The sequence below is a fragment of the Streptopelia decaocto genome, assembly GCF_964273445.1.
Source record: "Streptopelia decaocto genome assembly, chromosome: 1".
Lineage (NCBI taxonomy): Eukaryota > Metazoa > Chordata > Aves > Columbiformes > Columbidae > Streptopelia > Streptopelia decaocto.
The window spans coordinates 210,524,903-210,540,406 of NC_138663.1; the positions used below are offsets into that span (position 1 = coordinate 210,524,903).

The window sequence follows — 15,504 nt, forward strand, 5'->3', positions numbered from 1 at the left end:
ATGGCAAACCAAGCAGAGAACACCACGCAGCAAAAGCTGAAGATGCACAACTTCTAGTCCAAATATTGAAGTTTGCCAACTGACAAAAACCCCCAAAGAGTTTTAAACGGGAGGATTACTTGCGCCGTTCATTTATACCTGAGCAAATCTATTAATCGTGAATATTTGTAATGACTTTAGCTTATTAATTTAGTGATGGAGGTTGCAGTTAACGCTCCTTTCTTGTTATATGAACAAGCTGGTGACAGCTTCTTGACTCATTGTGCTGGAAACTTAACCAAATGAGGGAAGTTTATTTCTCTAGTCGCGGCTGTTTCCGGCACCTTCAAAACAAGCTTGAGCATTTTGAAAAGAAAAATAGAATAAAAAAGCAAACGTTCTTTTTAAGAAATGCATTTAAAGGTGAGTTCTTACCTCTTATCCGCTAGATCTGTTTTATTTCCCACCAGCATGATGATGACGTCGCTGCCCCGTTCCGTTCGGACGTCGTCGATCCATTTCGTTGTCTGCTGGAACGAGTTGACATCTACCGGAGAACAGCGGAGAGGGTGATCACCGCGATATTCCTCACACATCGCCGCAAAACACAGCTTTATATCTCAAATCAAAGCTTCATACGCTCTGGAATCGGCATCGCAGAGCGATGAAGAACCGGCGAGCGAAAACTTCGGTCTTTCCACACTGAATAGATGAAAATTTTGGCGTTGATGGGGGGGGAATTCACTCCAGGTGAATTCAAAGCCAGGGAATGAATTGAGTTGAGCTAGAAGTTGGTTTTGATAGCGTCTCAATCAAGAAGTCTCATCACTGGTGTGTTAGACCTTTTTATTTTTAGATCAACGTAAAATATTTTATATGGAGAGTGCGAATTGTATTCTACGCTACTCATGGCTTGTGCATCTGGAGCAAGAGATTCCTACGGTTTCATTGCTTCTCAAAAGTACTTAATACCAGGTACACAATATGTGCAAAGTAATCACATCTTTACTTGGTAGGCTCTAGGAAATATCAATTATACAATACACGAGCAACTCTTTAATTATCGAACGCCGAGTTCCAAACAGCTTCCAAATCATCTGCACAGACCCAAAAAGACCAATTGAGCCTGTCCACAGACACGTTTTCTTGAGGATTCATCCCTAAAAGCATCAAAATAGGAATTTCTGGAAACTACCCTGATCTACATGAGCTCCACAAACAGCATTTGAGCTGCAAAAAGGGGCAGCAGCTCCTCCCAAATATCGATTGATTTCATTTTAATGCCTTCTACTGCATAGTTATATATTGTATGTCAGACAGTCAAGACTTGAGCGCTTGCCAGCGTCTTAATTCTTCTCTTTACTACTTGGTAATATTGAATTTGCTAAGCCGGTAAAAGAATTCCCAAGTTCGCAGCGAACCTGTAATTTTAACCCAAACGAACGTGCTATTTTGAACAATTAAAGCTTTTCTAGGTAATCTTCTAGTCTTTATAAATGAAAAGACGAGCGTTTTTGTAGCATTAGGCCGTTGCTCCCAGTTGATTCTGGTTTAGAACTGGAAGCGTCGGAAGGTTTAGTTCTCCTAAACCACATTTGCTGTTTGTTGTAAATACAGAACTCGAGTAAGTCGGGGGCTCTGGACTGAGGGGAGGGACAGAAGGAAAAGGCTTGAAGAAGCACCAATATTTTTAGTTCACAAAAATGTACATACCTTAGTAAGAAAGGAAAGAACAATTGTTAAAGGAGAAGGGCTTAGCGGGTAAGTTTTTACACATTGCAAAATGTCCAAGTGGCTGATTGGAATGAAAATGTGATGTTAATGCGTTTTTCCCCCCCAGCCCATGTCCCAGATTGATCGATTTTTTGGGGGGTGGGGAGGGCAAATGGAGTGAAGCAAGTTACAGTGATGGGTACAAAGTCTCTACGTGAAGTATTTGGATTATCTACATATTTGAGACTAAAAGTCCCGGGTGATATTATGATCAAAAAGCAGATGGAAGAGGGTAAAGTGCAACAAGCCCGGTCGGGATTTAAGGCTTCAGGAGAACGTGATAGGAAAGGGTTAGAAAACCATGTCGTTCGTAAGACAATTTATACATTACGACAGCAACCGATTGTCTACAACGAAAGAAAAGAAGTCTACTTTTTCATGCCAGGATGAAGAAGGAGCAGATGACTGTGAGAGGACATGCAAAGCTAAAGGATGGAAAGGGCAGAGTATTAGAAATGCAGAATTCCCCCCACTCACTTGTGATATCATAAACAACAACTGCGACAGTGGAGTCACGAATGTAGCTAGGAATCAAGCTCCTGAACCGCTCTTGACCTGCTGTGTCCCATAATTGCAACCGTACCTAACGAAATCAGTCAAACAAGCGAGAAAAATAAGAAGAAAAAAAAAAAAAAAAGAAAAAAAAAAAAAAAGGTCAAACCCAGTGCAATATACCTACTTGTGATATCGTAAACTACTACGGCAGCGGCAGAGTCACGGATGTAACTGGGAATGAGGCTACGGAAACGTTCCTGACCCGCAGTATCCCACAGCTGCAACCTGATCTGTGGGCGGGAGAAAATTAAAGAAGCCAAACTGCCACTAAAAAAATCAATGAATAAATATTTACTTCTTTTTCTTTAAAAAAAAAAAAGCGCTAAATCAAAATGATCAACTCATGCAGGAGGAGCAGCTTAAGTCTCCTTTTTTACAGCGATCTCTCCCAAGCGTTAGCAGGAGGGAAACTGGTGTGTGTACAATTATCTCCGCTGTATTTCCTTATTTCTCTTCCAAAAGGGGGAGAAATAGAACAGCTCAGCTTTCAAACTGAAGGGCCCAACGTGAATTTTCACCCGCAGTTCTGTCTACACAAGGTTTTCGTGCTCTGCCGCTTGCACCCGTCCCGCGGTTTGTTGGTATTTCAGAGCACACACCGTATTGCGCAACAAGAGCCTCCAGTGCTGGAAAAGCTGCTAAAGCGACTTTTTAATGGGCATAGAACACTAATTATTGCTCCTTATTTAAGCCTCGGCCACGCAGCAAAGCGACGTGCGCACAGAGGGGCTGAATGTCTCTTACCATCAAGGTTCTGAAAGAAAATATAAGGTATACTAGAACCAACGTGCACGGCGAGATGCGCAAGGGCCGCATCTCACCCCTGAATTGCTTCGAATAAATCACGTTTATTGTGGGTTTATACCACACCACAAGCTTACGCAGCACCGCGTATAATTTGCTCCTGCAAACAGCTCGATAGTTGAATTTCTTAATTAAGAATCCGAGCTCATTTCAAACCCCTGGATTTCATTTTGGGAGCTAGAACCGCACCAACTATCATTTGTGGATTGCTGCTGAATGCAACCTTCTTTTTAAACAAGGAATGTTCAAAGCTATTTCTTAACTAGCACACTTAGCAATTTATATTTTATCTTTCTGTCTTGCTGAAGGGGTTACTCACGGTCCCCTTCTCCAAATTAGGCAGCCCTCAAACTATCTGTATCATCTTTGTCTTTAAAGACGGTGATTTCTCAGGCCCTAAAGAGCAAAGGGTCAACCTGGACGAAGTTTGTACTTCTCAGGGATCTCAGACCCGCGGGCCGCGCAATTAAAACAGTCACTGATCCTCGTTCCTGCCGCCCGTAGAAAAGCACAATGAAAATCTTACTCACTGTTCGATCCTCCAGATACATGGTTTTCGATAAGAAGTCGATGCCAATCGTTGCCTGTAAGAAAAAATGAAAGAAAAAACAATTAACAGGTCAAAGCAAAATGAGTGTAGTGATTTTGAGGGGAGCGAATTCGGCACCCGTAGCGCATCTGCAAAATAAAATACACCAAAATGCGGTTTTCCCATTTTTTAGACAGGGCTCTACCTATACGTACGATTCAATAAGCAGTTTCCTTAATATCCATCGAAAGATCTTAAAGCACAAAAGGTTATTAAGCTTAATTGATGCACATTGACATTTTAATCCATACAGTTGTATGAGTATCAGGAAGGATTTTTACGTATATGATCCAAACTAGCGTCCGCCCGCTGATCCAGGGTAACTGGGCACGTTGTTTTCTTCCCGACTGCCATAGATCTTAATGTATTAAGCCTTTTTTATTAAATTAAAGCGGACAATCTTCACATCTGCTGCAACAAAAGTAAAGCTCAGTTAACTGAGTTAATATTAAATCTAAGTGAGTAAGGCATTTGACACCATCTCCCACAGCATCCTCACAGCTGAACTGAGGGAGTGCGGGCTGGATGATCGGGGAGTGAGGTGACTGTGAACTGGCTGAAGGGAAGAAGCCAGAGAGTCGTGGTCAATGGGGCAGAGTCCAGTTGAGGCCTGGATCTAGTGCAGTGCCTCAGGGGGCAGTGCGGGGGCCGCTGTTATTCAATATATTCATCAATCACTTGGACGAGGGAATAGAGTGACTGTCAGCAAGTTTGCTGGTGACACCAAGCTGGGAGGAGTGGCTGACACGCCAGAGGCTGTGCTGCCATCAGAGACCTGGACAGGCTGAGAGTTGCGCAGGGAAACATTTAATGAACTAGAACAAGGGCAAGTGTAGAGTCTTGAATCTGGGCAGGAACAACCCCAGGTTCCAGTGTAAGTTGGAGAATGACCTATTAGAGAGCAGTGTAGGGGAAAGGGACCTGGGGGTCCTGGGGACAGCAGGGTGACCATGAGCCAGCACTGGGCCCTTGTGGCCAGGAAGCCAGTGGTACCTGGGGTGGATGAGAAGGGGGTGGTCAGTAGGTCAGAGAGGTTCTCCTGCCCCTCTGCTCTGCCCTGGGGAGACCACACCTGGAATATTGTGTCCAGTTGTGGCCCCTCAGTTCCAGCAGGACAGGGAACTGCTGGAGAGAGTCCAGCGCAGCCACCAAGATGCTGAAGGGAGTGGAGCATCTCCCGTGTGAGGAAAGGCTGAGGGAGCTGGGGCTCTGGAGCTGGACAAGAGGACACTGAGGGGGGACTCATTCATGGGGATCAATATGGAAAGGGGGAGTGTCAGGAGGATGGAGCCAGGCTCTTCTCGGTGACAACCAGTGACAGGACAAGGGGTAATGGGTTCAAACTGGAACACAAAAGGTTCCACTTAAATTTGACAAGAAACTTGTTCCTGGTGAGGGTGGCAGAGCCTGGCCCAGGCTGCCCAGGGAGGTTGTGGAGTCTCCTTCTCTGCAGACATTCCAACCTGCCTGGACACCTTCCTGTGTAACCTCATCTGGGTGTTCCTGCTCCATGGGGGGATTGCACTGGATGAGCTTTCCAGGTCCCTTCCAACCCCTGACATTCTGGGATTCTGTGATCTCACTGCGGTGTAACTGCATCCGAGCTTTGAGACGCTTCACCGAGAACACCCTTATATAATGTTGAAGAGAAAGAGAAAAGCATCACTAACCGCTATCAAAAACGCGGTGGGAATAAAGAACGAAACCAGCCTGCTTGTGAGCAATACCCAAAAAAAGATCTGCAAAGGGATAATAAAGCAGAACTGAACAAGCGAAAGTGAATTTCCATTTGCAGCTAAATATACAATACATTAGAAAACCAACTTTCCCAGCTGGTTCAGGAGCACCAGGAAAAATCAACCACTCAGTGATGTTCGGTTGTCATTGAGAACTGGAGCATCAGCAGCTCAGGGAGATGATATTGGAATTGTCAGGGAGATGCACGAAGCCTTAAAAGACAAATGCACCTTCTGCTTTTGTTTTCTGTTGTTATGGGCGAGTATTCCTCAGAAAATGGCCTCAAAGATTCTGTTTTCCCTCGTGTCTGTTTGATTGTGCTTTACAGAAGAAAAGCTACAAACCCCTGAGATCTTCCACCAGATCCACAAGTCAGGATTTTCAGTCTGGTTGATAAACTGCTGGAAATTCAGATTTTCTCTGCTTCAAAGGTCGAAACCTGCCTGAGCTTGTCCTGCATTCCATCCCTCCCACACACGGCAGCAAGAGCTCCGAAAAACCCTCCGTGTGCCACAAAGAAATGCATCAAATCAGGGAGATTTCCTGCCGAAACGCAACAGAAAGGCCAAGCGCGAGACTTAGTTTAGAGCCGGGCGATGAAAACGTTTGCGCTAATCAGATTGAGAACATATGGCAGCTCTGGTACTTCCAAGATGTGAACTAAGCCCACCCAAGCTTTGAGATATATATAAAATAGCTTCCAGCCAAGGGGTTTGTCCACCTGTATCGTTCCAACCATATCGCAGTGATATAAAGCAGCGGTGATATAAAGGAGTGCATTCAATTATACATTCCAGATTTTTATTAAAATAAATAACCTATAATGAGTTTTTTTGTGGCAATTCTGATGAAAAGAGAAAAAAAAAGCTTGAGGGATCTTTCTAGATGGGTTGTAAGAAGAGCTGTCCGATGTGGAAGTAGAAGAGTCTGCTTATTGATGGGGAAAAAAACACAGGGACATAAAATGGAGCTAATTGCTGTAATTAAGACAGAGGAAGGCTTAACCCACTTGCAAAATGCTGGAACACACAGAAATGGGATGGGAGGCACCGTAAGGCCCAATCGCGAGTTTAAAGGCAAAAAGCTGAACAAATAAAAAGCTTGAGAGAGTCACACTATGGGTGGGGTCATGTAGGAGAAAAATTTTTAATCCATCCACCCATCTCTAGGCTAATATGGAACTGCTGGTACCGCGTTTTACAGGCCACTCAGAATCACCCCAAACTACACAGGGAATCACAGAATCCCAGAATGTCAGGGGTTGGAAGGGACCTGGAAAGCTCATCCAGTGCAATCCCCCCATGGAGCAGGAACACCCAGATGAGGTTACACAGGAAGGTGTCCAGGCGGGTTGGAATGTCTGCACAGAAGGAGACTCCACAACCTCCCTGGGCAGCCTGGGCCAGGCTCTGCCACCCTCACCAGGAACAAGTTGCTTCTCATATTGAAGTGGAACCTCTTGTGTTCCAGTTTGAACCCATTGCCCCTTGTCCTATCATTGGTTGTCACTGAGAAGAGCCTGGCTCCATCCTCCTGACACTCACCCTTTCCATATTCATCACCATTAATAGGGTCCCCCCTCAGTGTCCTCTTGTCCAGCTCCAGAGCCCCAGCTCCCTCAGCCTTTCCTCACACGGGAGATGCTCCACTCCCTTCAGCATCTTGGTTCCCTGCGCTGGACTCTCTCCAGCAGTTCCCTGTCCTGCTGGAACTCAGGGGCCACAACTGGACACAATATTCCAGGTGTGGTCTCCCCAGGGCAGAGCAGAGGGGCAGGAGAACCTCTCTGACCTACTGACCACCCCCTTCTAACCCACCCCAGGTCCCATTGGCTTCCTGGCCACAAGGGCCCAGTGCTGGCTCATGGTCACCCTGCTGTCCCCAGGACCCCCAGGTCCCTTTCCCCTACGCTGCTCTCCAACAGCTCATTCCCCAACTTACACTGGAACCTGGGGTTGTTCCTGCCCAGATACAAGACTCTACACTTGCCCTTGTTCTAGTTCATTACATTTTTCCCACTCCGCCCAGCTTGGTGTCACCAGCAAACTTGCTGACAGTCACTCTATTCCCTCATCCTAGTCACTGATGAATATATTGAATAACAGCGGCCCCAGCACTGCCCCCTGAGGCACTGCACTAGATCCAGGCCTCAACTGGACTCTGCCCCATTGACCACGACTCTCTGGCTTCTTCCCTTCAGCCAGTTCACAGTCACCTCACTACCCGATTGTCCCAAGGCAAAGGAAGAATCTGAATTATCTTCCAAGTCACAGACCAGATTTTCAACTCACTGTCCTCTCTCCTCCGCCAAGAGGCTGAAACTAAAGGGGAAGTGTCGCCTCTTGTCAAATCTCAATGGTTCTCAGAGAATCACCACCCTTGCCAATGCTGGTCTCTCATTAGACATCTCACGCGGTGCTGCAGAAGGAGGAAAATCTTTCCCAGAACGTCCACGGTCCTGGTCAAACACAAACCAGCAATGGCACAAGTTCCTTTGGGGTGTCTGGGGCTCCTCGACACAGTTACAGCGAGTTCTTGTTCAATTCATAAAATCAGCTTCTTAATATGCTACGGGCAAGCAAAAGAAAACTAATGCACAGCTCGGACTTCATTAAACAGCAGCTTGCTGGTTTTACCGACTGAACACAAAAACCTTGTTCAAATTGGAGTGGTTTTCAGAAAAAGGGTGTTTAAAATTTATCAGAAATGTCCAGATCGAGCAAATCATCCATCAAGTAACCTACAGCTGACCACGTACAGAGTTTAATATACATTATCATTTCAGTACTTGGTTTTGAGAGTTCTCTAGATAATTCTGGGCATCCAGAAACGGATATTGTGGTTTGACACTAATGCGGGGTGTGATTTTGGGGCAAATTACTGGAGCTTTCATGACTTATTCTTTCTTCCAGCTATAGCAGAATAGGACACATCGCCCTATCTCAGTCATAACCACAGCAAAACAGAGCTTTTTGGACTAATAACACTATACCACGTACCACCTTAATTACAGCAATTAGCTCCGTTTCATGCCGATGTTTTATTTCCCCATTTACACCACGCGTCAGTGATAGTTAAATTGAAGCCGTCTTGTAAGCCCTTAAGATTTCTTATTGTTTTAAGTCCATTTTGCGATCATTTAGGACTTCATGTCAGACCAGCCTGGCATGCAGACAACTATTTATTATCAAGCACCGAGGGTCAAACCTCTTGGAGAAAGAACTGGGACACGACTCCGGAGAGAAAAAGAACAGACCTGAAAGAAAAACACTGCGGAAAACCAAAAGATTAAATAAAAGCCCTGAATTCACACATCCGTGTAATTACAGTGGGTAGAATTTAAAAGGCTGTTTGTTCCCTCGGGAGCGTTGGTGCGTATTCCAGCACGCCAAACCAGCTTTTAAACAAGATACTTGGATAGCCACTAAATAACTGAGGACTCACAGTGCTGTTATTTCTTTATCCCATTACCTCTTTTCCCACCCCCCTAAAAAACCCTTCGCGTCCATCAGGTTTTCTCAGCTTAGGGCGTTTAGAACCTCAGCAACCGAGCCATGAAACGTGTTCTGCGTGGAGAAAACACACTTGATGCAATTAAAGTGCTTTTGTTGCTTCTCCTGCAGCTCTCCTGGAATTTAGAAAAGCCAGTTTGCACCAACTTGGGTTGATTTGTCACCAAAAATGAAGCAGTGGATACAAAGTTGGAATAAAAGGAAAACACGAGGTAAGCCAAAGATTAAGCTGTTCTCCTTGTCCGCAACAGAAAGGATCGGAGATAATGGTTTTAAGTTGAAACAGTGAAGACTGAGGTCTTAGAAAATCTATTATTTGGGTGTTTAGGTGTCCTGAGATGTTACAGATGGTATTTGGCCTCTAAGAGTGACGAGGGAAAGAAGGTTTGATCCCTTTAGGTCCCTGAAAGCCTCAATCGCTGTAGCAACACGGCGGTGTCGTTTTGTTCATGGTTTTCTGTCGGGTTGGTTCGTTTTGGTTTTTAAAATCTAATTTACTCCTTTAAGTGAACCCCTGCTTCAGCCCCAATGTGAATAATAAATAAAGAAGGAGTCACAGAACGGGGATGGGCGCAACAAGCAGTTTTGTGGTATTAATTCCAGCAGACAGCATAAAATAGCATCTTGAAGCACATCCAGTTACCTCTGCACACAAGTGGATTTTTCCTTCGGTGGGAACAGAGGGGCCTCATAAAATACAGTAATATGAATTGATTTACCTGGTAGGTGTTGTCGAAGCTGTCGTACATGAACCTGGTGATCAAGGACGTCTTCCCCACTGAAAAAGAAAGAAACACACATTCAAGGAACAATTTCAGTGCAAGTGATTGGAAAACGGTTCCAGGAGGAGTTTTACTCTGTGTCCGATAGTCTGCGATTGAACTTTCTACAAGCAAACGAGCAGGTATTTGACCTTATAATCACAAAGTCACTAAGTTGGCTCCTCTGTCACCCTGAGCACCAGTTTGACTCTTAAACATTCATGTTTAGAGATGAAAATTTAAGTAACTCCATCATTCCAGTTACTACCGAGTCATTCGGAAGATTTGGTTGAACCAAATGAACAAACGTAATAGGTCTGACAACCCCTGCAAGAAACTATTAGAAACGAGACAGCTCTTCTCGCTCCTAAAACAAGGTCACTATATTGCTTTAAAACACGTCTGGCTGTGTATCTCAATGTCACCCTCTCTGTGTCTGTCACACAATGGGATGTAAGACAAGACTGAGGAGCATCGCTGTCAAGAGGCTCGTTCACCATCTGCCCATCACCTTGGATAATGGATTAATTCTCTCTTTTTTTGTACAAGTGGGTTCAGAAGCTGTTAAAAACATCATTATCCACCCCAGCAACAGTAACTGCGACTTGGCTTGGCCACGTGAAATCACAAACTATGTCAAAATGGGTCAAAACCCCTCATTTCACAGAATCCCAGAACGTCAGGGGTTGGAAGGGCCCTGGAAAGCTCATCCAGTGCAATCCCCCCATGGAGCAGGAACACCCAGATGAGGTTACACAGGAAGGTGTCCAGGCGGGTTGGAATGTCTGCACAGAAGGAGACTCCACAACCTCCCTGGGCAGCCTGGGCCAGGCTCTGCCACCCTCACCAGGAACAAGTTGCTTCTCAAATTTAAGTGGAACCTCTTGTGTTCCAGTTTGTACCCATTACCCCTTGTCCTGTCACTGGTTGTCACTGAGAAGAGCCTGGCTCCATCCTCCTGACACTCCCCCTTTAGATATCTGTAAACATGAATGAGTCACCCCTCAGTGTCCTCTTGTCCAGCTCCAGAGCCCCAGCTCCCTCAGCCTTTCCTCACACGGGAGATGCTCCACTCCCTTCAGCATCTTGGTGCCTGCGCTGGACTCTCTCCAGCAGTTCCCTGTCCTGCTGGAACTCAGGGGCCACAACTGGACACAAGATTCCAGGTGTGGTCTCCCCAGGGCAGAGCAGAGGGGCAGGAGAACCTCTCTGACCTACTGACCACCCCCTTCTCATCCACCCCAGGTCCCATTGGCTTCCTGGCCACAAGGGCCCAGTGCTGGCTCATGGTCACCCTGCTGTCCCCAGGACCCCCAGCTCCCTTTCCCCTACGCTGCTCTCTAATAGGTCATTCCCCAACTTACACTGGAACCTGGGGTTGTTCCTGCCCAGATACAAGACTCCACACTTGCCCTTGTTCTATTTCATTAAATGTTTCCCCGCCCAACTCTCAGCCTGTCCAGGTCTCTGATGGCAGCACAGCCTCTGGCGTGTCAGCCACTCCTCCCAGCTTGGTGTCACCAGCAAACTTGCTGACAGTCACTCTATTCCCTTATAACCCAGACTGACACAAACTCCACGTATCATAACATTCCAGCCAGGTACCAGAAGACTTTGTCACCTCATTTTCCTTAAAAGACAAGTAATATGAGATTCATTTTAAAACAATCATTGTCACTACATTAATTTCTACTCCTGTAAGACCAGCAATCCAGCTGAGCTGGGACTAAGCCCAATTTAGACTCAAGGGACATGTTTTTGGTGCTCCACGCCGTCCTCACCTGGAAGGGACCAGCAAGAACAACCCACTTCACTTCGATGTATTTAAATACTCTGAATTGTAGGCAAATTATTTAAGACAGAACCAAAATGACTCAAGAATACCTCCAAAGATCTCTAGTATGGTACTTAAGCAGCTTTTTAATTCACCTGCAAACTTCAGTTAACTCTGCAGAATCAATAAAGTAAGAGGAATCCAGCAGACTTGAGAAAAGTCTTTTCCCCAGTGTCGACATCTGAATTCCTGGGTGAATTTTTAACATATTCCACACCACAGGTATAATCAGCTTTCCCAGAAGGCAAAAAAGCTGCTTTAGCAAAGGTAGAGCAAATATTCCCCTCCGTGAGTGGGTTTTGGGAAGAAACGCATCTCAGATGGGCAGCATCCCTGAATCCCTTATCCCAGTGTGTCCCAGGAGCCCATAAATGTGTAGAACGGCACAAAGTGGTACAGGACAAATCCTCACGGGACAGAGATGAGCAAATCCAACATTTTCCCACTGAAATTAACCCCAGGAATGGGTTTGTGGCACCACAACCATCTAATTTAATTCTTCAGATGTGCCAATCAAAGCCATGAAATTATTCCCTCTGCTAAGTCACAACCCATGAAGAACATTAAAGTCTTCTGGTACAATATTTCCCTTCACGCTATAGTTTCTTGGAGGAAACTACAAAATCTAAAAGTATTCTATATTTCGTATCCCACCGTATCTTCACTCATTTCACAAAACAAGGGGAAAAATAAGGTGGCGCTTGCTTGCTTATATTTAACTATCCGCTTCAAGCAACACTTGGATAGAGCGTCTCAATGCACTTCAGTTCTCAAACATCCCAAGGTTTTCTTTTTCAGTATTAATACCAACTGCTTACAGGTTTAATTCCACTGCGCCTGCTGAAAAATCACCATTTCTCCTTTAAAAAAAACCCCACGACTTGCTTTAAAAATCCTGGTAGAAGCGAAATGCCGCAATTCCCACTGTATCTATAATTAAAAGGTAAAGTCGGTGAATCTTCTCTTCAGAAATTCACAAGTTTAGATGATATAAAGAGTTACCTTGGCCAGCGGGGTAGAAGTTTAAATATTCACTATATAAAATGGACACTCCATAGGCAATCTCGCCTCTCCCAGTATAGAAAATATCCCCCAAAAATGGCCAGATTAATCACTTTGGGACTCATATCCCACATGTTGCACACTAAAGCCATGGGGATGCATATGGTGAATCCCCAGTGCATGACTTGAAAAAGAAAGAATAACAATAACAAGAAACATTGCCAAAAAAAAAGAACCAATTTAATTTTGGAGCGATTGCAAGTTTGAGGACACGATCAGAGTTCAGAATCATAATGACGCGCTGCTCAAAATCCAGATTGCAAACAACTGGGTATGAAATGTAGGGTTAGAACCAAAGGAAGATGGTCAAGATTTCAGCCTTGTTGGGTTTTGGTGTTGTTTTGTGGTTTTTAATCTACTGGGTTAATTTAATCTCTTGAAAAATTTAAAGGCACACAAACACATCCAGGGCAGCATTAGTCAGTAGCATATGACATCCTTTAGGCTTAAATATTTCTGGTACGCTGCTGGGATGAAAAAAAGAGAGAATAAATATGTTAACATTATCCTTAGAGGAATAAAAGTGGGGAAGAAAATGCTGCGAGTGGGGTTTTACCGCAGTGAACAGAACTGAGAAGTGACAGAAAGACGTAACTTAGCGTGGTCAGCAGGACAAGGGCAGTGACCCTTCCCCTGTGCTCTGCATTGGGGAGGCCACACCTGGAGTATTGTGTTCAGTTCTGGGCCCCTCAGCTCAGGAAAGAGATTGAAGTGCTGGAGCGGGGCCAGAGAAGAGCAACAAGACTGGGGAAGGGACTTGAACACAAGCCCTATGGGGAGAGGCTGAGGGAGCTGGGCTTGTTTAGTCTGGAGAAGAGGAGGCTTAGAGCTGAGCTCAGCACTCTCTAGAACTACCTGAAGGGCAGTTCTAGCCAGGGGGGGATTGGGCTCTTCTCCCAGGCATCAGCAATAGGACAAGGGGCCATGGGCTTCAACTCTGCCAGGGGAAATTGAGGCTGGAGATTAGAAAGCAATTCTGTGCAGAGAGAGTGGTCAGGATTGGAATGGCTGCCCAGGGAGGTGCTGGACTCACCGGCCCTGGAGGTTTTTAAACTGAGATTGGCCATGGCACTTAGTGCCATGATCTAGTCAATGGACTGGAGTTGGACCAAGGCTTGGACTGGATGATCTCTGAGGTCTTTTCCAACCCAGTCCATTCTGTGATTCTGTGGTAAGAAAAAGCTGATCTCCACCCTCTTTTCTTCCTGTAGATCAAGATTTAACAGCTAAAAGCCGAGTCCGAACCAAGACCTACCAGAAAAGGCATCCAATTTTAAAAGCGAGGGTAATGAAAGCCTGAACTGAGCTATTCGGGCGGGCAGCTGGTTCTCCTCCCTCCCTTGGCACGCAGAGTTGCCGGGTGTCATTCCAGCACAGGAATTTACGTGCGAGGAATCCAGGAATCCTTTTGAAGCAGAGGGAAGCTAAGAAGCGATTAACCCGAGAAACCATTTGTTCCAACGCTGCACCTGAACGTCGGCTTTGGAAACTCTTCTCGTGAGGCGGTTGAACAACAGGAGCGGTCTGGGGTTCGTCGGGGGGGGGTTCTGCGTTCTGAAGCTTTTGATCTAACAAAAGCCAAGTCCACGTTATCAGCTCCCGATCGCCCAGCTGTGGCTCAGCCACCATCGCTTAAGCGCACAGATTATCAATGTAGAAACATAAAACCAGCTCCAATGGGTATCTGACTTATTCAGATTATTTTCTTCAGCTCTGGAAGAATTTGGACCTAGAGATCATATTGAACTGGTTACTCACCGGGACTCACCCTCCTAAAGGTTAAAAACGCTCTGCGTGGTGCTTTTTTCTGCGAGGTTGAGGGAAAAGTGTTTTGCTGTACAAGGAAACATTAATCGCATTAATTCTGATAAATTGCTATGTTATAGGACAGAAAGAAGTGGGTTGTTGTGATATATAACAAGAGGAAACTCCTAAAAGGTTTGGCAGAAACAAGCAGCTGCCCAAATACAAACACCCTCCTAAATTGGCAGCTGAATCACCGGCAGCAAAGCGCCCGAGACACGTAACTGAGTTAAAAGATGAGAACTTGTGAAGTTCCTATCGGCGAAATCACCATTAACGCCGAGGACCCGAATCCAAAGCCTTCAACAACTAATTGAGTCAAGCTGATCGATCCCCTTTGTCTGGACACCCCGAGTGTTCATCTGCGAGATGAAATCAATACATTAATCTCTGTGATCTTTGATCTGATGGCGGTGACCGGAGGGATTTCAAGGTCGTTCATCCGATTCTTGAAGATCATCTCGTCCCGCTTTGAGGTTTGTATGTCCAACCACTGCTAATGACGTTGATTATTGTGCTATTGGTGCCGTGTGATGGACGAGGAGCTGGTCTTAGGTTTTCTTAGGTATGTGTTTGCCTCTCCCGTATTACAGGTTCATGTCTTGTCCAAGGATTCTTCTAGAAAAGCCACGCTTAAATCTCCGAGTTGTTGTTTAGCACCTTCAAAGCATCAGCGATACAAAAAAATCCCAGCCCCGCAACCAAGAAGTATTGGCAAAGCAAAATGATCTTCAAAATAATCGATCTATCCAGTCATTTCATTGTAAAGCTGAAAAAATTCCGCTCGATCTCTCCCAGTTCTCGAAGGTTACTTGGTTAGCAGAGCTAAACGCCTGAATTAGAGAGAGGAAGATGAGAAACCTCCAAATTTCATCTGTCCTTCGCAAGACTCCTTTAAGATTTGGTTGGAGGACAAGTTGCAGTTGAAGGAGAAATCCCAGTGATGCTACAACTCTCTTCACTGGAATTATTTCTTTTAGTAGATGTGCCGTAACGCAGTTAATCCAGCAATAATTCAGGTGTTGAAAAGACATTTCTTACCAAGAAGTCAAAGTCTCAAAACAGACCCCACGATACCGCTCGATGTCACAGCTC

General features: G+C 45.3%; 1 protein-coding gene across 4 annotated transcripts in view; it reads right to left on the reverse strand.

Moving 5' to 3' along the window:
• RAB6A (RAB6A, member RAS oncogene family) overlaps positions 1-15,504 on the reverse strand; it is a 64,173-nt gene that overhangs the window by 18,977 nt on the left and 29,692 nt on the right. For 2 of the 4 annotated variants that reach the window (XM_082067849.1, XM_082067847.1), the window contains exons 2-5: positions 9,669-9,727; positions 3,642-3,695; positions 2,230-2,335; positions 415-526 (exon numbers count right to left, since the gene is read on the reverse strand). In XM_082067849.1, the coding sequence (XP_081923975.1) occupies positions 415-526; positions 2,230-2,335; positions 3,642-3,695; positions 9,669-9,727 (331 nt within the window). Of the gene's footprint in view, positions 1-414; positions 527-2,229; positions 2,336-2,423; positions 2,538-3,641; positions 3,696-9,668; positions 9,728-15,504 lie in introns of all 4 variants that reach the window. The other 2 variants (XM_082067850.1, XM_082067848.1) reach the window with 2 other exon arrangements.